At 37.2% G+C, this 24,772-nt stretch overlaps 1 protein-coding gene across 1 annotated transcript in view; it reads right to left on the bottom strand.

Annotated features, from left to right (window-relative positions):
* The window catches only part of LOC149777931 (uncharacterized), a 79,494-nt gene extending 70,927 nt beyond the window's left edge, over window positions 1–8,567 (bottom strand). Inside the window, exon 1 of the mRNA XM_089939044.1 lies at window positions 7,230–8,567. Within this exon, the coding sequence (XP_089795170.1) occupies window positions 7,230–8,490 (1,261 nt within the window). The 5' untranslated portion in view covers window positions 8,491–8,567. The remainder of the gene's footprint in view (window positions 1–7,229) is intronic.
* Window positions 8,568–24,772: the final 16,205 nt, after the last annotated feature.

The raw sequence follows: 24,772 nt of genomic DNA, 5'->3' as shown, positions 1-24,772 counted from the left end.
CACTATATCGTTGTAAATGAAAAAAAGTCATTTAATTTTTAAGACAGTGTATGTGTGCATATTCTCCACTCTTGAAAATAACTAGTGAGAACCAGTCATCAGAGACCGGAAATGTAATATTGCATAAATGATGTGCGTTAATTACGTTACGAATGCTGACACGTGTACGCAAAAATCTGTTAATTGACTACTTCACTGTTGTAATCTGAAGTACTGAATGTCACAATGCAGGGTGTTTTGTGTGGTGTAATCAGAAATAAAGATATCAAATGTGGTCCATGATGACTTTCAAGTCATGTAATAAACATCAAAGGACATTTGATTGTTTTATTATTTAAATGATCTCGAGTTCATCAAGACTTGTACAGCGGGATAATTAAAGAAACTTGTCAATCTGCTGAAACAATCGCTTCTCCTAGTACCAGTACTAAAGTACAACATAGCAACAAAACAATCAAATGAGGGAATATATATATATTTATGGCGAACTCGGCTTTGACTTTGAGGAGTGTTGGAGAGCAGACAGCAACTTTAAAGGCCCAGCCACAGAATAAATGAAGTTTGATATTTTTGCGGGCTGAGCGTGGTTGTTTTGTCATTAACACATTGTGTTGCTGATAGAAAGGAGACGTTCTCCATTCCTCTCAAACTGAAAATCATATAAGGGATATCTGGACAAACAATCACGAAGGAGAGTTAAGTGTGGAACTTATTATGAATAATCAGAATTAATCCTATAAGTGGCCACTCCGCAGTGATCTTGTAAAAGAAACTAAATATGATTTTATTTTTAAAACATATTGTCAGGAAATTAGGCGAGCTACACCTCTTCATTCGCTTAGGTTTCAAACACTGGTATATTAATTAAATCACATTGCCTCAAGAAATATATTTTCTTTAAAGTCTCGGTTTCGGAAACGACTTGCCGGTAACGATCATTCCGACCCTCAGACCCAAAGAAACGGAAAGCTAGTAACCATTATGAAGAGAAGGATAAGAAATCTCCTAAAGTGGTAAAAGCTTAAGCGTCAGTAAGAAAATAACACGAGACCGGAAAACTTGAGGATAAGTTTTAACAAGAATAATACACTATCACAGCTATAATAGAATGACTCAGAAACAAATAGCCATTGAGATTTCAGTTTTTAATTTTGAGATTTTTATTTTGGCAGTTAAGATCTTAAGATTTGGTGTCAAGGGTCAAAAGACTCTTCAGAACATACTTAAAGACTTAATTTTAATCAAAGGTAAATGGGGACTATCGGGGGTAATATGAGTTTATATAAGGAAAATGGTGGGAAAATTTAAAGGGCAAAGAAATTTTATAGGATATACAATCTTTTGGGCAATATGTGTTTATATAGGGACGATAAGGAGCTGAATTGAAAGGGACAAGGAACCTGAAAAAAATATAGAGGGAGAAAGGGGAAATTGAAAATGGGGAAAGATGGACAAAGGTTTTATAAAGGTGTTGAATTGGACAAATATATACACACACACCAACGCACACACACACACACACAAACACAAACACAAATGCCTATACAACATAAAAACAAAGTATTTTGTCAACGAGTGCCATATTTGCCGGCCTATGAGTCGAAGCGGAGTGTAAGACAAATCAGCAAATTTGGCACATTTTCCATCCTTCATTAATAGATAAGTCGATGCTGAGTATAAGACGAGGTCAGTTAATTACATCCGACTGTGTTTTCACTTCGTTCCACATAGCATCGCAAATTTTATCCTATCTGTAACTCGGTAACCTTTCCAGTCAGGATCATTAAATGTAACTAAAATTACCTAATTTGTTTCACAGGAAGTGTTTAAATATATACTTAACTTTTAGCTACATAGAATTATTTAAAGTATCGACGTATGCTCTTTCATATTACCGGCAATAGGGAAATCGAATCATTAAAACTAAAATGTTTTTTCCAGTTTGTTTGTTGGTGGGTTGGGGTTTGGGAGGGATACAGAGTGAAGGATGCATATGTATTCCATCTCATGTTTCTTCTTGCACCTTGTGACCAAAATAAAATATGGTTCGATATAAGAGAGAGATAGAGGCAACAAGTTCAACATAAACAAGTACGACTTCGAACGTAACAACTTCATATCTCAAAATCAGAGCTGTCTCAGAAAGAAGAGGTCAACAGTGGATAAACTAATGAGGCTAGAATCCATCATCAGACTAGCATTAAAAAAAAGTGTAAAGGGGATTGACATTTGATTGAAATCTTCCTGGATTTATTAAAAGCACTTGATCTAGTTTTGGACAATGGCCTTATCGCAAAACTGAAATAATATGGGATTACAGGCCAATGGACCGCTGGATCTCAAATCTCCTAACACGAAAACAAATAAAGACAAAATTAGGAGACCAATATTCAGAAATTTACAGCAGAGACAATGGCACACCACAAGGAAGTGTGCTTAGCCCCACGTTACTTAACATCATGATTAACGATCTAAAAACAATTTGCCAATCCCAGTAAATTAGATCTCTTACAATTTGCTGACGATAGTGGAATATGGAAACCAGGAAATCCTAAAGTGAAACCAGAATCAGCGAAGTACAAACAAGTCTAAATACATCAGAACATTGGCAGAAAAATTGGGCTTTAAAATATCTACTAGCAAAATATTAGGAAAGGTGTTATCTCCACACAGTAGAAGGAAAAAAATACTAACCAGCTCTTCCTCTTCAAACGTGCAATCGTAGCAATGACATTTTTTTGTCACTGGATCCATGGGAGGAGGAGACAATATACAGTCTGCTCGCTGTTATATTTGAAATTCCGGGAAGTTACAGCAACTGCCCAGGAAATTTTCCTGTCAATGTTATCTCCTAAGTGAATGACATTGTGGCTGTAATGTGATATTTATGTTGTCATCCTCACTCATTCTAGCCAAAGCATTAAAGGCAAACGGAAGAATGAGTGAAACAGGCAAAATACCAAGACAGGATTACAAAAGGATTGGCACTCATATCTAAATTTACCACAGGATCTGTGATAGGTAAACGCTCATCTGTTGAAGAAATCAATCTGTAAGCGTTTGAAACTAGCTAGTTTTCTATGAAAAAGGACATGCGATCTGGATAGGAGATAATCTCATGAATGTGTGAAACAGACGATAACAAGCATAAATTCTTTTGGCTGATTATTTCATGTGAAACAGGTGATGAACAAATAAGCTAATATGATGTACGCAGTACGAAAGGAAATAATATCCCTTGTGAGCTGCAAACAGAAATCGTCAAAACTGTATATGCAAGCCTATTTTTGTCAGTAGTTAAAGGTAACAGGACGGCATTAAATAAGTTGTCCAAGGAATGGAAATGTTGATAGATTGCAAGATAAGGGGATATCTTTTGAGCATGAATGGGTGGTTCACAATTGCTGGACGTGTAAGCACTATTTTGAAACGCAGAGAAACGTTTAGCATGTTTTTTTGTTCTTTTATTAAAGGACTTTAAACCTTACCAGAAGTTAATATGCTTTTCCTTCGAATAGTTCTTATTGGCAATTGAAAATATGGCCATATTATCGGTGAAAATGTATTAAACTATGATTATCTGTAATTTCACCACAATGTTTCACATCCAGGGCAATCAGGCAATTGAAGCCCAAAAACACTTTTGCATGTGAATATCCGTCACAAACGTTTGAAGCACTTTTCCGTTAATTGGAGTTTGGGAAATATGATTTTATTTTTCCATCAACTTCTGCATTAGATGTTTCAGGTTGTTCATTAAGTATGAGTCCTTTAAATGATTTTATACAGGTTGCGTTCTAGAGCTTTTCATATGTAAACCTTTGAAATGCTACCCTTGGCATTTAGTGTGACAGCCGCCCTAAAGCGTCTGAGCAGGAAACGTCACAACCAAATGTCATAGAGGTCAGACATCGTTATCCCGACTGTTTAGTGGGTTGTACATGCTTGGCTGATTGGCCACGAAAGGGTTGATGTGTACTCAATGCTATCAAAACAACTCGACATCTCGAACTGTCGACAATTTGTATCATAATAACATCATTGGACAACCTGAATAGAATTGCTTTTTGACTACCGCCGTGTAGGAAATCACCCCTATTGCTTTCACTGAATATCATTGCGAATATAATTCGTAACAAATAATAAAAATCGTCTGACCATCTACTAACTGACATGTCTTTTGAATTGTGTTTGATCCTTTGTACAAGAGAACCATCAGGTAATGCGTGCTCAGTGTGCCGATTCCCTTATCCATTACTGTCCATAGATCAATAGATGGTACTCCAGATCCCCAGCATTAAGGAACAAAGAGTCTGAACCCGCATTTTAAGATAAATCAATGACCTGTTGTAATTGTCGCGGTAATAGGGATATCGACTGAAGTAGGTACTTGCTAGTTCTCGACCTCATCAATTTAGACTGGTCATGTGCTCTGTGTCAGACCCCTACAAATACGTTTGTACGTTTTGGAACGTATGGTTGCGCCCTTGACTTCGTTTACCTACAGAGGCCGTCTCCGGTCCTTCTGGCCCGTGATTTATAATATAAAATTAAACTTTAAAGATGCTGTTAGATAATAGATAATGACATTGCACAAGACCATGTTAAATTTGAACTTGAAGTATTTGTAGAAAGATGGGGCAACTTCCGGAAACCTCATGTTATTCTAACAATCGTATAGTAAATATATATATGGATGTACAAGTAATACGCTAAGTAGTAGCAGTGAAGCATACAGAGTAATTAACTTGTGACGAGTTTACCAATCAAGTAGGAGACGACAATGGCCCTTTTTAAGAATTATACACACACATTGTGCAAGGTATCGTTTTGTTCTAACTAAATCTGTCCAATTTGGATGAATTGTCCTTATCACTGACATGCAAGCTAATAATGTTATTTTCAATTCGTGGATTTCTTTAATTGATCATAATACCAGAAGAAATCAGACCGTGCAATTATATCTACAATATATCGATGCCTTCTTCAAGTCAATCGTTTATTAAAAAAAGTGTTATGTGCCCAAAAATAATGGAGTGATACCATATTGATGAAGATAAAACTTTATCAATTGCATCAATTTTCAGCCTACTTGAAACTTCTTATTGAGCTTCTATTACGTTGTTTAAATAAATTTGTTTCTATTTAAATTCTATTTCTATTTAAATTTCTATTACATTGTTAAATAACCTTTGTCGTAACATTTGAATAAGTAATAAGTGATTAATATGTGATTAAAAGGTAAATACTTTTTGAAATAAATACTCGAAAAAGTTATATTTTGTGTGCAGTGACCTTTTTTCACCATGATATACATGTTCCCTTCATGAAATCTTAAACTTTAACAATCCTTTACACCTCAACGTAGACCGCTCCGGTGGCCTAGTGGTTAGAGCGTCCGCCTCGGATTCGAGAGGTCGTGGGTTCGATCCCCGACCGAGTCATACCAAAGACTTACAAAAATGGTACTAACAGCTGCCTCGCTAGGCGCTCAGCAATAAGAGGTTAGTGTTAGGACTGGTCGGTCTTTTGTCAGGATAATGTGATTGGGTGGGACATCATGCTACATGTCTGCGGCATGATGCCAAAGTGCTAGACATCACTATAAACTGCCACACTGCAGACATTGTAAGACTGAACACTTGTTAAATCTACGTTAAATATCCAAATCACATAACACACACATCACATACCTCAATGTTTATAACCTTGAGTAATCGCATGTGTTTAATACTTACTGTTCCTGGATTCTCCAAAAAAATATTTGAAAAAAATAAATTAAAAGTCTAATTGTGGGACGATTTTGTATAAATCTAATAACAAATTGATTTACTATTGATGGCGTCGTGTGAACTTACAAATGACTTAAAGACATTTGACGATTTATACTTTGAAGAGTGACAAAGAGTTTATAAAAACGTAATTCATATTTAAATTTGCAAATATATTGTTCATCATGTACTAATAATATCTAGAAAGCAACAAAGCCAGTAGGTGCTTTGTTGTTTTGATTTTATAAAAAGTCCAAAAGCTTTCTTCTACGAGTGTGCGACAATTATTTTCATGACGAAAGAAACGCTATTTTAATGCGACTCGTAATCATCATGTGTATGCAATAACCTTTCATAAGTCAAAAGGCCTACGTAATTTTCAATATATATATATATATATATATATATATATATATATATATATATATATATATATATATATATATATATATATATAACGTAAGGAATTTGCGTTTGTTTCTTCTCATAAGTAAACGCAAATGCTGATATAATTGCTTATCAGTTGTCTTTGTGCATTTCTAAATTAACATTTAGATATTTATTGGTACAAATCTGGGATAAACTATCAAATGTTGTGGAACATAGGCTGATTAGCGGAGAGATATAGAACTTCTTTTGGTTTCCAAACAATTCATTTTGATATAAATATTTATTCCGTGACAAATTTACATCTTTTGTCTATTGAAAACGGCACATTTAGAACTTACGTTGTAAATTAGATCATAATACCGTATGTTGTCATATATTGCTAGAGTGATATTTGATAAACATGCAAAACATTTGCACGTTGTACCTCTCACTGAACACATTATAAAGTCCCAGGAAATGTTGTATGGCGAGTTTCATCTGCTATTATTTTCCTTGATTTTTATTTTTTCACTTATCTATTATTTAACGGGGCCCCGAGTTGGCCGAGTGGTCTAAATCGCTCACCGTTACGGATCACTGCCATCTCACCTCTGTCTGCGTCGAGTCTCGCATTCGGCTAATGTGGTTATGTGAGAAAGCTTGCCAGTAGCTTCTCTTGGGTCGGTGGTTCTTCCAGGGGGTTTTCCGGGTTCTTCCTCCACCATTAATACTGGCCGCCATGTATAGCCTATCTTGTGCTGAAAAATGGCGTTAAGCCCTATAACAACAACAACAAATCTATTATTAGACAAGGTGTACATATATTTATATTTTCACATAAATAGCTTATGTTGAAAGGAATAGTACCTTGGAGGGAACCCTACGACTTTACTTATATGAATGAACCATGAATATGCCATGTATATCCTGCAGTTAACAAGACTCTGCTATTTGTCATAAAGGTAATAAAGTTTACATTTCTAACGTTCAATCATCTATCGTGTTTAGTGATTATTCTTACATCTGATGTCTACACAATCCAGGTATATTAAAAGATTTTAATGTGAAGCATGTGCATTTCCTACTTACCTTTCTGCTTGACACTCAACTGATAGATCTGTTCAGATAGATACCCAAACTCCTGATTTAGTTTTGACATACTTCCTTTGAACATCTGTTCAGTCGTGTTGACTTTTTCTTCGAGTTTAGTCCCGAATATTTCTTCAATGGCGTTAATCCTTGCAATCAGACTTTTTTCAGTAAATTGTTCAAAATTTTCAATGCTTTCTTTAAACGTCTGTTTAATCGTGCTGACTTGTTCTTCGAGTTTAGATCCGAATGTTACTTCTGTCGCATTGATCCTAGCAATAAGCCTATTTTCGATATCTTTTTCAGTGTTTTTAATGCTTTCTTTAAACTTCTGTTCAAACGTGTTGACTTTTTCTTTGAGTTTAGTCCCGAATGATTCTTCACTGGTATTGATCCTTGCAATCAGTCTATTGTCGGTAAGCTTTTCATAATTTCCAATGCTTTCTTTAACTTTCTGTTCAATCGTGCTGACTTTTTCTTCGAGTTTTGTCTCGAAAGCTACTTCACTGTCATTGATCTTTGCAAATAGTCTATTTTCAATATGTTTTTCAGTATTTGCAATGCTTTCGTTAAACTTCTGTTCAATTGAGTTGATCTTTTCTTCGAGTTTAGACCCGAATGTTACATCAGTGGCGTTGATCTTTGCAATCAGTCTTTTTTCAATCTGTTTTGCCGTATTTCCAATGCTTTCGTTAAACATCTGTTCAATCGAGTTGACGTTTTCTTCGAGTTTAGTCCCGAATGTTTCTTCACTGGCGTTGATCCTTGCAATCAGACTATTTTCAGTAAATTGTTCAGAATTTTCAATGCTTTCTTTAAACTTCTGTTCAATCGTGTTGACTTTTTCTTCGAGCTTGGTGTGGAAAGCTACTTCACAGTAATTGAGTTTTGCAATAAACTTATTTTCGATACTTTTTTCAATAAAAAGTATAATGCTCTCTTCAAATTTCTGTTCAATCCTGCTGACTTTTTCTTCAAGTGTAGTCCGGAATGTTACTTCATTGGCATTGATCTTGGCAAGTAATCTATTTTCAATATGCCTCTCAATATTTTCAATTCTTGACGCTAAATCTTCTAGGTGCTTTATAAGGTCTTCATTGTTCAAAATGTCTTTCCCTAAAACTTCAAAGTGTTCTGTGGGATGAATTTTTTCTTGCAGCATCTGAGACTCTTGTATTTCAAGAGTATTACCTTTCACATTTCCGTTATTGAAGAACGATATAAAGAGTACAACTGTAGTCATCGGCCAAAAAAAATGCATTTTACAATTAATGAAATGCCGGCTGCACTATACTCAACGATTTGCCGATGTAATAACTCTTACTGCCGTGGTGTGTTGCGAGCAATCTATATAGCATGACCGCGTAATAATTTATACACTTAAGGACTACTTTTTGAATTGTAGCGTTGATGTCACAGTTTGTTCCTACTTCTGTCGGTTCTTTAGAGACTGGTCTCTGGTGAAAGCACACTTGAATTGCGATTGCTCATATCCCTTTTCATATACGTCTTGCGTAGAAAACGAAACAGGTGCTTTATTAGGTCTTCATTGTAGCAAAGCTTTTATTTTTGCTATTTGCTTTACACCTTCTTAGTTATTTAAGTGTATAAAGAACCTATGAAAAGTATTCTGAACAGTCGGAAACATGCCGAGAGATACCGAAATAGTAGAATAACGTGGGGTCAGTAGCAGGATTTTCCCTGAAAAATGGCGGAAAACATTCGCAAATGCCTTAGTACTGCCCATATAATAGAACCGCACTAAAATTATCACAAGAACTTTATAAAATATTATGTGCAATGTTAATATTGCAAGGTTTTCTAATTACCGATAAACAAAATATATTCCTTTGAATGCTCCATGCGATGAGAAAAGTATCGTATCTAAAAAACAATAAACTGAAAACAGACTCATTTGAATGTTTAGGCTAAGATGGCATAGTTTGAATCCATGAAATTGTCATTGATGCGTACCGTCACAATATATCACTTAATAAATAATGTACATGAATATGCATTGGCGGAGACTGTAGTATTTCCGATCATTTGCGGCAGGATCCGAGCGTATTCCGTGAGAATAAGAAAAAAGAAGAACTAGAGAAAGGCAGAACCTAAGATTGAAATTTGTGAATAGAACTTTTTCAAAGATTGATAATATATAGGTAATAGAGACAAACTTACTTTTACTAATATAATGTAGAAACAAAAGAAACCATATCATAGAGACTGTGACCTTGCAGATAGGACACAATATGTGGAATGCAGCACATCTGTCAACGACGGTATACCAGTATAGAACATTTCAACCATTAATACTTAAGAGCCTATACGTTACACAAGAAAATGAATCCTTATATTTTAACCAGAAATATAACAGAAAATAGAGCAGTTCATTTTGTAAGAACAAGACCTTATTTATACCATGACGTGATACAGCTACTTAAATGTACCTAATAGTCATGCCGTGCCAATGATCGTCAACAACTATCAGATGAATCTGAGGTCATTCAACATTACGTCAATAGCGCTATTCAGTTTCTATTCGTAGGTCTTTGATCCGTGAAAGTAGAAAAAACAAATACGTATGATAACAACAAGGTCATATGCGTTATATTTATTGCAGATTTCACAACACTTCTTTTCTGTTATTAGTCAGCGGTCAGTCAGGGATCTGACTAGAATCGTTATACAGCAGTATGTGTATGTGGCAATTTATTTAATTTTCGATTGTGTTTTATTACTCGTTTGATTTTAAATGGTTGTGATTATACATTACCTTAAACAAAATCATCGCCAATCTAGAGACTGTCTGTTCTAACTTCCGACGTAATAGTGAAAAACATTACCTGTCATGCATTATTCTGAGAATCATTTTATTGTTTCTAACAAAATGAACCAAAATGAAGTATGCAACATCAAAACATAAGAGAAAACACACCAATGTTTGTTATCAGTAGCAATTAGCGTTTTTTATTCTTAAACAGCATTTGGATCCGCCCTTGACATCAATCCTATTTTATTGCTTTACAGTATAATTAAAACACCTTTTGTGGGTATATTTTGAGACAATACAGGATTACTGCAAACACGCATAAATGTGTCTGTTTTGTTTCTTGGTGATGTATGTATGTATGTATGTATGTATGTATGTATGACACTAGACAAAGAATCTTACATCTGCTTTATAAATGCCTTCCTCACCTATTCATGTGACGTTTAACTGATACGACAGCAAAGGGCTACGACAGGTTTTTCAAAGAAGAGTCAATAGAAAGTTTCAATTGATCGGTGATTTGGAATCATGTGACCGCCTTTAGTTAATATGAGAGGAATTTGAGGATGAACTGTACACCTGACGTGTTCGATACCCAGATATTTAGTTGTCTCTTTATTCCAAATCTCATTAACTGAACATCGTCTGTGACTTTTAGTTTACTCGCCTTACGAAAAGTATAGATACAATGTTCTGAATGACATCTGGATGTGAAAATGTATTGGTGTCTTTCTGTAAGCTCTGAATTGATGTTTGTGCGGCGTTCGTGCATCATAAGGTTTATTGTTATGTTCAAATTCACTTAGTGATAACCATTTAGGTCGATAACGTGACTGGGAGATGCACAGTGCTAACGCTAGTTATTATTTCATCAAATTTTTCTTCAATGCGTGGTCATTGTATTTAAATATCTTCAATCAATCATACCGTTGAAATGGGATGTACCTAACACAAGCCCGATATTTAGTTAAGAATTTAGCTTTAAATATAGCAGCACATAAATAAACTTATCCATCTCCATAATTGAGAGATAGTTTTTATCCGTTGAATCAGATGTGAAGTAAATGTTTAACTTTTGAATGCTCTGAGTTTAACGAAAATAATACCTATATCTCACCTACGCGTCACTGAACTTAGAAAGGTGGGATAAGTAAATTCATATCGACCGTGTATATTTAATGTATTGTTCTGTAGCACACACATAGATCTGTAACCAGTCAAATTGGGTTGTAACATGAAAACTTATGCCAGGATAAATATAAGAGGGTAACGCTTGTGACTTGACCTGGATATTATTACATAAAAGAACACCATGGTATCAACCTTGTTATTGCATCTACCGAAACGACATATATATGAATATGCTGGCTGGTTACTTTTAACGACATTTCAATGCTATTATTGACTATATCATATTCAGGAAAATAGGAGCTTTTCAACGGGCACACTTAGGCGGCCTAACTGGACTGACGTTTGCTGGTAATCAATGCCCGAGTCTTGGATTAATATTCCAATGTTCTGCCACCTTAGGAACTGTGGTACCTGAAAGCAAGTTAGTATATGATCCGGATATCGTTTCGGGACCTGACCGGTAGATTTATAACCCAAATGTTATTATAATATTATTCCCGTGGAATAGGAATATTAGCATCATCTTCGTAAGTAACGCATCATATACATATATACGTACACAGACACAATGACACGACATGTCCTTTGGTTTACGGAACAGTCGTTGATAAACAGGTATTTAAACATACACGAACTATATGAAGACTCATAGTGAAATTACCTCTTAATTTCACATATGGCTGGATACCCCCTTAAAGGTACTTAACAATGAGCTATTTCCAATTTGTATTCACATCTCCATTTATTGCTTTGTTAGACGTTCATGGTTATTTATTGGATTATATGGAGTTGGTCGTGGAAGGATATTTCTCAAACTGAGTAATTCGCCAGTTTATAGAAATGGACGTCGTAATCTAACTATTCATGAAGCAATGGCAATGTATTAATTTCGTACACTTTAACCTTCCTTACTTTCTTAACTTAGTACATTCTCTGGATATTTTTAGGTACACGTGTAGTAATTTAAGATATAAATAATGATTTGTAAAGTGCTAACAGTCGCCTTTGAAAGGCTTTTCACTTTGTCAATAAAGTGTGAAACGGGATAAAATATCTACAGTACGACATTACATTGTCGGGATGTGTGGTCATTATGTGATAAAAGGAACTTATTTGTAGTATTGCCGCGTTTAAAATTCCTTCTGTTGATAAACGATTGCTCACATCAATTCCTTGCAAATGGGGGAAATAAATGAACGTAGACAGACTCTTCACAAGAAAGCATTGAAGAAGTTATTTTTTAGTAGTAGCAGAAATAGGAGGGTCTGTGTGGATAACAGTTACACACATTATAAATATTGCATTGAAAACTGTCCATGCGCGTGCCCTTGATCATTTTTATTTCAACCCCATTTTGAAAGTTGCAAGTTAGTAATGTCTTCCAATAACCTTGACGGATCCGTTTAGCCAAATGCAGTGTTTGCGTGCGTCTAGGCCAGGCCTGCATCCACAGGGAACAGAACGTTGAGGGTCGGATAAAACGCGCATAGGCTAAGCAACTGTTTTGGTACCATTATTTTGCAAGAGTGGAGTTGCTCGGCGCATACTCGAATGAGTTCGGTTTCTACTTGCGTGATAGCTATTATATAGGGCTAGGTTAACTGTTTACAACAGCAAATCAAACTAGCGCCATCCTTTGCCTTCGGAAGTCTCGGGGATGTAAAAGCGATCGGTCAGTCCGAACGTTTCAAGAGAACAAACGCGATAGGCAGCAGGGATTTACATCCCCGGCCAGCCCATTGTGTAATATCATCTTCAATGCTTCATCCTCGAGTTGTAGCCTATAGAGCAGAATACCCATCTGATACATGGGGATGTTGTGATTTTTGTGCATTTAACAATCGTGGTGCACGGAATTAGCCTAAGTGTGCGTAAGTAGTGTACGATAGCCGTGCTTGGGCCATATGGTGATTTGTCCAGCTATCTGCATGAAATTTCGCCTATGCCGGCGCAATCTTTTGCGTTTGTCTCTATCAGATAGCTCTGGCATACGTGTTTCTCGCCTTCATACTTGCTGTATTCTGCACTGTTATGTATATTTGATTTAATTTAATTGTTCGTAAGTTTTAAAATCTTTTTATTTATTTTTTTAATTTCATTATATGTCAGTGTAATGTAATTTTGTTTACTAGGAATTTGATATTTTCCAGAAAATTCAGTTTGACCTGAGTCTTTTCATCAATGTCTAATATTGGAAATACTGTTTTAATTTTCGACCTAGTTTCTGGCCTTGATTGGGGATCAAGTAAACAACAACATTTTTAAATTCATTTTTAATGGGTATCGTGGAATCGAGGCCGTATTGTATACGTAACCCTAGAATTGTATATAGGTTTAGTGAAGTAAACAGCTTATTTTATTTTTATTCTCGGAGTAAACTGATTGGTTGTTATCAAGGTCATACTAGGGCTACTTGATTTATTTAATATGTAAATATGATCTCGTGACCCTCTATTTCTCAATTCAGGAATTTCCAGAATTGCGCATTATTTAGTATTAATAGCGATGCTTAGAGAGAGATCTCAGTTTTGGGCTTTTACCTTTACACAGAAAGGCGTTTTGTTTGTGACTAGATTTGAGTTGAGTTTTATTTTAAATTGTCTTCAGATTATTTGGATTCTAAAAGATAATTATTTTTCTCTGGAATATTTGATGTGCTCATATAGAAATTTTGGAAAGACATTTCGTACAAATTTAATTCGGATTTCCAACACCGGAATTTCATTATTTGTATTTCTACAAGGAACTGTAGATAAGCACAGTACTGACTACAGCATACATCATCGCCTTCCATCTTGGATTCTTCGCATAGGACTCGAACTTGAGTTCATTAGAACATTTTATTATAATGACTTCTAAAATTTAATTCGTGGATTATTCTTAGATTATTTTTCGGATTTGATTCTTAAAACCGTAAGTTCTTATTTTTTCATTTTTACAATGATCTTTTTCTAGAGAAAAAATTATTTGTTAAATTTTACAAAGCCTGTTGTATTCACTTTTCCTGTGTTACTGTTTATTAGAGCTTAAACACCTAACAGCACAACCCGACCCTCTTACTTGATCGAGAGGTAATGGCTTTTTGGCGGCTTCAACATCCATTATAGATAATAAAAGTACGTCTACTGTGTGCGACCTTGCTCTCTCTAATGCGCGATTAGTAGAGATCTTTTCCGCAACCAAAATTACCCACTGAGATACCCGGGATGAGGAGCGCGAAATTACTGACACAACTCACTTTTTATTTTAACTGAGAAGACGATCCCATCGAACTTGAAGTCGCCCATTTGCTGGATGTAATTACCTTGTAATGGGGAGTATGGAAAATAGGAGGAATAACTTGAAACATCGGTTGTCAGTATTCTTTACACTGATGATAGAACACGCCAGGATGCATTCTGGCGACTGTATGTAGCACAACCCTCTACACACCTCACAAATCATCAGCCGTAACCCTCCCACAGGTAATATTTGATGCGCTTTATCGTGGTGATGGTTTTAGAGAGAATGAGCTAGGACTGGCGGTAGTGGACAGGCTACAAAAATAAGTTGTGACCAGACATTTTCATTCTATTCTGGCGCAGTTTTATCGAGATGAGACCTCATTGCTAAACTTGATGCCACTGTAGTTGCTGATCTCCATGCTAAGGCTCCCCTGCGAGCTATGTTACCATGGCATTAAGGAAGGTGGTGGATCATGCTCTAAGATTATTCACGATGGTCAACACGGAGAGGTAGTCTTTCAAAGACTCCGTGCCACCATACTTCCGCTTCACTAGTACGGTTGGAAGCCCGGCCTGGCGCTTAGGGATAGCTTTGGCAGTGGTCTGCCCTGGTGGGTCCGACCTGTCGCCGGTATTCAGGACTTAGTTTGACAGGTATGGCTGCCAGACTTTGGTGGCTAGTATTCTTTCAAGCATACCGCCACATTCAATCTCTTATCTGCCCCTCCTGGAAAAGCTGGTTTATTTGCTCAACATGTGGTATTGTCATTACTATCCTGCTCTCTGAAGCGTGGACCAAGCAATATATGTCACTAAACCTTTTTCCACACAACTCTTTTTTAACTGAGATTCAGACACGCACAGGTATTCGTTCCCCAACGAACCATGCTTAATTGTTGCAATGGTATTGTGCCTTCAATTGAGGTGGGATAATTGTCATAGCTATCATGGCCGATATCGATGGTAGTTAATAAACCTTTTAACCACACAAAACGAAGGTGGTAACCACACATTTACTATGCATAAATAATCTCACACTTTCATTACCAGTCGCCAAAAGCTCTCTACGACTTGAATCTAAGCAATCAACAATTATACATACGTTGACTGTTTACCAACTATGTTCCTGATGCTAGGTCATGTAACTGAGATACCTCCCATTACTGGCCAAACGGTATGTGCCATGAGATCCTATATCCAGTGGTAGATTCGATGCCTTCTTTTTCTGCTATAACACATTGATAACTGGCGGATACTGGGCCAGTTTTCCCTCATTCGTCTCACATATCCTTACTTCCCTGGTACTATCAGTTGTAATAAAATCACCATCTTGGCACCTTTGACCCGCAGCACAATAATAGGTATGAAGTTAGTATCGCGGATGTCCCTTGGGAAACACGCCTATCAGTTTAGATCTGCCTGCATTTCCCAATCATGCGCTGTTGTCCAAATGCCTCTTGCTAAAGCCGCCTGCCTCTATATCTCGTCGCTTCTTAAAAAGTTGTTGAAATTGTGTCCGCTTCCAACTTGACGTTTATTTCTTCCGGCTAGATCGATCTTGGTAGCAATCTCTTCAAACACATGATTATGACGTCAACGATACCGACAATGTGTCCAAGCTTAATTGCATGTTGCCCTCATGTACACAAAAGCTGCTAGTATCGCACAAAGTTTGCAGTTTAGCGACCACGGTTTGTCATCGTTCCTTGAGACTTACTGGTGAAGGGAGAACCGCATACATTCAACTTAATTCAAAACCGAGTATCAACTCTCCAGATGTAGATATAATATGTAACCTGGATCTCGCAGTTTCCCAGCGTAAATGAGCGGTTTTCTCTTCTGAAACAATTCCTTGTTCCTTGACCAAGGAACGCTTCCCATTGATGATTGCTGCTTGCCACGTAGTTCTTTTCACACTTTCCAGCTGCAGTCCCATTGTTGCTACTTTGCCTAATATGTCACCGTTTCTCATTAGAGGTTACTCTGACTTTGTTGTCATCCCAATTCTTCCTATCCGTACTCCCACTGCTGCCTCTCTCACCTTCTTATCTGCATTATCTTATCACATCATCAGCTGCCTGGCATTTGTTACCTTGATCTTATCTGTTACTAATGATAGTGACAACTGAAGCTTGCTGCCTGCAGTGTACAATTTATACTATCTTTGATCGTTGGCAGTCCTATTCGTTGGGACGGACAGATATTGAACATTCTCTGAACTGCTTCAAAGGTCATCAGTGCGATTTGGTACACTAGAAATATTCAAAGGATAGTTGGTACAATACATTGTTGGTAATACATGACATTGTTCTTCCAACTGGTTCCATCGAGATTTGGCTTGCCTCTTCATGTCTGCCGCACCCACAATATCAGAAGGTTTTTAAGACACTAAAAAGGGTCTTAAATGATTGTTTATTTAGCGATGGCATCACTTCCTCTTCTTTCTTCAATCTTTATCTATATTTTTCCTTTCTTCCGAACCAGTCTTCTTGACCTTGATCGCTCGATCGCTAGAGTTTCATTTCCTGGCCCATCAGGTGTCCAAGATCTTCTAATATCCACTTATATTCTGGAACGTACTTGGATGTAATTCTTATATCATAGATGATATCAAATAATCGGTCATTGGCTTATCTTCACGGCTGCCTCCACAAGGTGACTGACTGAGGCTGAAAACAGAACCACTGAAATGGTACAGCATGTTATAATACCAACTTCTAATCTCGATCATGCTGATGTATTTTCAGAACAGCGAAGGGCATTTTTATCGAGATAGAGTTGACGGATGTCCTATATTTACCAGGTAAATTATATTTCTACAGAGTCACCAGCTTGTGTGGAATACTGACATATGAACTAGCGAGACTGAACCACAACGGTTTGAGAACGTCTTTGTTTTCCATGGCATCCCGGATGATCTTGGTTAAAACACTTGTACGATCCAAGCAGCTAAATACTCCTGGAACTATACATTTCTGAACAGAAATATTGATGTACTTCTTCTCCAGCATGGTTTGTGAGACGCCTGGCAATGATGCCTTGACATATATTCCTTTCCCAGTTCAGGAGTGATAGTGTCGGAATGATGCGACCCTGAAAAATCAACCAGCTTTCTGTCCAACTGTCTTTTCTCCGTGTAACCTTTGTCAGATTCCAAAGTCTTCTGTAAGTCTTGTAAGTGCTTGCAAACCTTGTAACGAACATCAGTTGCATTAGGATCAGATACCGTTATTGCATCCTTTATAATGTTCTTCAGTTCTTGCTGTCTATGTTCTGAATTGTCAAAATGAACTCTAGTTTCTGCAGGAGTTATTAAATAAAAACTGGCTGGTCTCCTAACCTTTCTCTCTGGATTATGATGCATTATTATAAAATGCCCATCTGCCTCCTCTCTTCTGTTCTTGGCACGTTTATCTTATTTATATAGTCTTGAAGCATTACAATATTTCGCTCTTTTTGCAATTACTACTTAACTAACGATGGACGAACATTACAAATATCAGATCCATACTAGAGCAACAACCTAACGAATTAACCAGTCGTGGATCAGTAGAGTTACACCAACTGAGCAGAAGCAAAGAAAATTGGCTAAAACGCGAGGCCTCCACTAAAAAGGCCTGAAATTCATAACAAAATCTTGTAGCACAGGGCGCAAAAGTAGTACAATCTGGCACATGACACATTTGTAATCGACATGACTTACACCAAATATTCCAGCTGTACTTGCTGAATAATGGTGTTAAACCCTGCATAATGAAACAAAAACTACAAAGATTGTTCGCCTCGATCTTCACAGACACAAAAGGATATGCCTCATATTATGCATCCATAGATGGTATTAACGAGCTCTTCATGAATATATATCCTAATAAAGTCACTGGTCCAGACAATACTCCCAACTGACATATGCGTGGAACGGCAATTCATGCAGCTCGTATCCACACATATCCTGCAATGATCCATCACCCAAGACAGGTATTAAATGACCGGAATAATGCACAGGTTGCCTGGGAATATAAGAAGTATGTCAGAGGAAACCCATCCAACTGCCGTTTAATTTCTCTGATAATTTGTCGCATGCGAAGGATTTAAATATATAATTCACAGCTCATTATCACACATCTGAAAACCAAATTTTCCATAATTCCTATATAAACAACAACATGGCTCAGCAAAGAACAATCAACTGAAAGAGAGCTCATCCTGTATATCCAAGACCTAGCCATAGGATTCAATTCTGGTGATGTGTTTGATGCTACTATCAGATTTCTCCAAAGCCTTCCACATGACACCATGCAATTTGTCCGAATTAATCTTTGCCACTTTTAAAGTATGGGACAATATTCTATCCTGGATTCGAAATGTTCTGTCATGCAGAGCACAAGAAGTAGCGATTGACGGAAAGGAATGAACATACCGATATCTTTCCTCCGGTGTACTCCAAAATCAGTAGTTATATTCATACCTGTTTGGTGTACTTCAATGACTTGCCAAGTTGCGTCCAATTCCAGGATAGCATCTTTGTTAATGACTGTCTCTAATACCAAAACGTTAAATATATCCCAGCATTTATCATCCATATGCATTCTGGGGCTCTGATACACAGTGGAACAGTGCGTGTATAAAGGACCAACTATTAGATTTCGGGCACTTCTTGCTGAGCCAGGACATATTATTCTTTTCCTTCTTTATAAGTTTTTGTTAAGAGTTATTCTTTGAGGACAGGGATGCAGTAAATCAGATTAAGAATAGTTGTCAAACTTTTTAGAGTACCGGAAATCAGTCTTCAAAAATTCCATTTTTTGTAATTGTGAGACATGCGCCATGCATATTTGTGTTTCATCACAATCTACTGGGATTTATGATTAAAGTCTGCAACTCACATGGTTACATCCATTTAAACAGACAGCGAGTCGGCATGTCTTACAATTTATTTATCCTCAGTTCTGTATAAATTTGTACAAGTTCACAAGAAGACTAAACAATAGATTTGTGTTTGTAAAACAAGCATGTCATTTACTGATCAAACTTGATCAAAAAAAATACCTAAATGACAATGTAATTAGACAAGGTAGGGTACATATAGATAGAAACACGCATACTAAATTGCATTTACATCGTCAATTCTTTTCATTATACCTGCACTGAATGCGGGGGGGGGGGGGTGGATTTTGATTTGATCCTGCCCGTCTACACGTCTATACTACTGTATGTCCACCCTTTTATACGTACATACTTCCGTATGTCCACCTTTATAACATTCATTTTAGCCCGAGAAGAAACTGCGTCAAAGCACTAAAGTTTGACAACTGTCATTTGGCTATGATACTTTTATGAATACGCAAATGACCTGATTTGATTTCCATGCGTTCACGTAAACCTTTCAGTTGTGGGGTTTTTATTTATGCTAACACACGGCTAGCCAAATTAAGAAAAACACCACTTGAGGTAGTAAAATGAAATTCTGTATTTGATTATTTTGTTTGATCTCGAGTCCATCAAAACCGTTGCAGATGGATAATTAAGGAAACTTGTCAAACTGCTGGCACATACGTTTCTCCCGACACCAATACTAAAGCAAAACCTGACTAAGAAAAATCAAATGCGGGAATACTAGCTCTAAAACTGTCTACTTATGACTTGGCTCTGAGTTTAAGGAGTGTTGGGGAGCAGAAAACAACTTTAAGGCCCAGTAAGAGAATAAATGAAGTTTGATATTTGTTTGCGGACTGAGCGTGGTTGTTTTGTCATTAACGCATTATATTGCTCATAGAAAAGAGACATTTTCTATTCCTCTCAAACATAAAATTATACAAGGGGATATCTGGACAGCAAACCATGAAGGAATTTAATATAAATAACCAGAATGAATCCTATAACTAGCCTCCCCTCAATGATCTTCTAACGAAAACTAAAAATTCTTATGTATTTTGTTTTTAGAACATATTGGCAGGGAAGAAGGTGATATACACGAAGGTGATATACACATCTTCTGTCATAAAACTTTCATACACTGGCTCGTATTAATTAAATCACATCGCCTCATGAAATATATTTTCTTTACATTCTCGGTTTCAGAAAGGACTTGTCAGTGACAATCATTCCGACCCTCAGACTCCAAAAAAACGTAAAGTTCGTAACAATTATGAAGAGAAGGAAAACAAATCTCATAAAGTTTTAAGAGATCTTAAGTGTCAGTTACAAAATATCACGAGGCCGGAAATCTTGAGGATAAGTTTTGCCACAAATAAGAAACTATCTCAGCTATAAGAGAATGACTCAAGGACAAATGCCCCTTGTTATTTAAGTTTTGAATCATGACATTTTCATTTTGAAACTTGAGATCTTAAGATTTGGTGTCATGGGTCAAAAGACTCTCACCTGTGAAAGCTACCGAGAACTATATATATATATATATATATATATATATATATATATATATATATATATATATATATATATAAAGAGAGAGTGATAATATGTGGAGTACAGCTCTATACGCTTTACAATTCTAGATAACACAAAACTTTACAACACATGCAAAACGACAAGACCACAAAAACAAACATCACGAAACCACGAAAAATGCGCTGAGAACAACCAAGAAAATAAATAATATTAAGTCTTTAAGTCTGTTCTTATCTATCCGGACCGTATATCAAGACTCGCTTCAGACAGCCTTGCCTCTCCACATAAATCCTTCGTTTCCTAAAAAGCAGTATATGTGATCTTTGTGATAGGCCATGATGATGTAACATACACGGGATCGTTTGCGTTGAACAGCATCCCCAAAATGAGGGTAACCAACTCTACGTTTATCCACATTTTGTCATGAGAACAAGCGAATTCAATTAGGTAAGATACGGGTAATTATAGTCTAAGGGCGGATCGAAACGGATTGACATATTTTACCAATCCAAACACGCGTTACAAAATTCAGTTACAGCGCGCAGTCTTTCTTCCAATCAGAAGAGAGCTACGTGTGACGGTACATACCCTATATATGCGAGCTAACGTCTGTGTGCAGTGAATCGACGCGACATTGTTGGATCATGACTGAAACTATGAGGACGATGAATTGGGGTATGCCTGCTGTGGAGATGAGGAGTGATTGCATGGTGGCTTCCAACGCAACCACGGTGATACTTCCAGAATGATTCTAATTGGGATTTACTTGATTTTCTCTCTTCTTCGCAAGACTTTGTACAGATACCACCACTTTCACCACAGTCTCCTTACTAATCTCAATTCGAACATCTTATACAGAGGCAGAAAAAAGAATCGGATAAATGTTTACAACAGCAGAAAGGAGCAGAAAAAGCCTTTGTCATTCCACAGCAACAGCGGGAAGAAAAGGCAGGAAGGAAACGAAAGGAGGGAAAAGAAGAAGAAGAAGGAGAAGAAGACGAAGACGAAGAAGAGGAAAAAGAAGAAGAGAAGAGAAAGTGCCAAGGAGAGAGGAAGGACGGTGCAAGACAAACTGTCACGGTGATACTAGACATTTTGAGAGAGTCAAGTTGTCTGAGAACAAAGTATCAGACATCTTTAACCCGACCAAAGAGAAAAAGACCTTCCCGAGCCAAACATTCCATCCCAGATAGTACATCTTCTACACTGACTACCTCTGAGATACCAGCATCAGTGATCTCTACCAAATTGTCCACAGTAGCCGGTAAAGAAGTAGGACTTGGTCGTGGTACCTTTCTAAAAGAGAGTGACTACTCAAAGTTTGCCAAATCAAGTAAAACTTAAATCCATTTTTTCTCATGATGATTTAATGAATGCTGTACGTTTGTGAATGCGTGAGTATAGGTCCCTATTTTTATCAACATCAAAACCAAGAGACACATATGTTTTCTTTCTGGTATATTCTCTTGTAGAAGCTACAATAAAAGTTCACAACAGATCAGCAAAAATCCATTTTTTTCTTCCTTTTTTCACTCTCTCTCTCTCTCTCTCTCTCTCTCTCTCTCTCTCTCTCTCTCTTCCATTTTTTAAGATTTGAAACAACCAGACGATTTCAACGAGAAAGGGAAGGAAAGTAAGAGGCCACGACGTTACATATCGCCTTTCACAGTAGCTGAAGTCTTAGCTCAAATCCATGCCAATTATTTTGGAGACATGATGGGTGAGCCTGAATAGACACCTTCTACGTCTTCACCCAGACCTAGAGAGTCTACTCCAAACGAAAGTCAACCAGTAGCACCCCAAAAGTACTACCACATTCAAGAGGCGGAAAACGCTCCTCCAGAAAATGTAGAACTATGGATTACACTTACACCGTGAAGTTTGAAGATTTCAATTCCAAAGTACATATGGAGAAAGCAGAAGGGTTCATCACCGATGTATGGGATTACTTGTTAACCACACTGAAACGGCAATGCCAATGCAAAGAAGATCGCATGAGACTCTCCATTTGTCACACAGTTTGCAGTCGCCCGTTTGGAACGAGTTCAGCAGCCCTGCATAACTGACACCTTCCAATGTCATCCACAAAATTCAACACTTTCGGCAATTCAGCAATCAATTTCACATCACCGATGGAACAGTTACACTTTACGTGACCCGCGTTTCTCCTCCGAAAAAGGACGTTATTTGAGGATGACCATCGCATACTCAAGCGCAGCTTCGTCCAAATTAACAACATTCAGGACAAGTTGTGTTTACTCCTAGATATTGTGGTGGGACGAACGTGTGCCGAGGAGAACGATACCTCAGAACTGAAAAGAGATAGGAAGAACATTTGGAAATCGGACCAAGCCAAACTGAACGTCTGTTACAAGACACCTGTGATATTCCTGAAATGAAAAATACTGCAAGACATCTTGACTCCACGTTACACCTTGAAAGTGCACCCATAGGAAGTGTGAGGTCCTCTCCTTTTTCAAGGCAACGATTTCCCAGACGAAAGATGCATTCACGTCTATCATCACGAAGAACAGTTCGATGCCATTACAAGTATCACCGGATACCTCGGATTTGGTTATTATATTGAGAAATGTATATTTGTGTATAACAGTCGTGAGCAACACATTCATTGCGACCCTGAATGTCGGAGATGTTTAGCCTCTAAACAGTGTCTTCACGAAGGACAAGAATGAATGCATTGCTCGGCTTGTCCGCGAATGTTTGGTAGCACTACGTGTTAACAACAATATCTCATGACACACGGTTCACAGCAGAAAAGTTCTTGCCAACTCCAGAGACTGTGCTCGACTTGCGGACAAGTCATACGTACCAATAGTTCCAAAGCACACATTTGTCGTCAAATCGTGGACTTGGCACATGAATGCTACATTTAAAAATACCAATCGAAACAGGATGACAAGAAGAAAAGGAATTTGACTGGATGGGACATGATGCTACATGGCTGCGGCATGATACCGCAGTGCTAGACATTGCTATAAACTGCAACTGCAGACATCGTAGCGATATGACTGAAACCATTTTGATGCCATGCTAAAAATCATAATCCAATACAAATCACACTCTGAAGCTGACTAATACGACCCCGACTACACGGCACCGAACTCCGGGAAGCTTTGTACGCCTGAAACCCCGCTCACGCTTCAGACCTCTTCGACTTTCATGAAGAAATGTTAAAGTATTGTCGCTCCGACGTGGACGTTTTACGGCGTTGCTGTGGAACATTTCGAGAACTGCTCATGTAACACGGCGCGATAGATTCATTGAAAGAACACCGTATCATTGCCAAAGTGTGCTCCTTAGTGTATCGCAAGCAATTCATGCCCCAGAAGACCATGGCTGTCATACTCCCTCAAGCTACGGAGTATATCAAACGTCGATATTCGGTCAAAGCTCTGCGCTGGCTACATTACTTGTGCGAAAAGTAAAGAGAAATGGATCCAACATGCCCGAAACGGAGGAGGCGAGAACGTTATTAAAACGTATATATCCAGGTTTGAAGTCATTATAAATCCTAGTGAATGTCTCTGTCCATGAATAATACGTTTATGAGAGAAAAACTACTTGAATTAAAGACTTTGAAGAAATAAATTAAAGCCCAAATTAATTACTGGACACAATATAATACAACTGATTCTGCCTCAAGATCTTATAGCACGAATTAATATTTTTTCCAGTACCAAGATTATATAGTCTTCTGCCTGACCTCGGGTCACAATTATTATTTTCTAAAAACATTACCTAATTGAAAATAACATTCTGGAAGGTTCATAATGGTTATAAAATAAAATCTTAGTTATAATTAGCAGTCCATTACTAAAGTGATAATATAAAATGTGTATTAAACAACATTTAGACCCAGCAATTTATAAGTAATTTCTAAAATTCAAGACACAGATTGAGATAAACATGTTTACTACAAAATCAAAATGAAATTCAGGCCAGATGCAAAATAAACTTAAGTTTGGAAAAGGTCAAGTTTAACAAAT

This window comes from Sinohyriopsis cumingii, chromosome 17, assembly GCF_028554795.1.
Source record: "Sinohyriopsis cumingii isolate HCF-2022 chromosome 17, ASM2855479v2, whole genome shotgun sequence".
Taxonomy (NCBI): Eukaryota; Metazoa; Mollusca; class Bivalvia; order Unionida; family Unionidae; genus Sinohyriopsis; species Sinohyriopsis cumingii.
The sequence above is the reverse complement of the archived record's forward strand: the minus strand, read 5'-3'. Positions and strand labels throughout refer to the sequence as shown.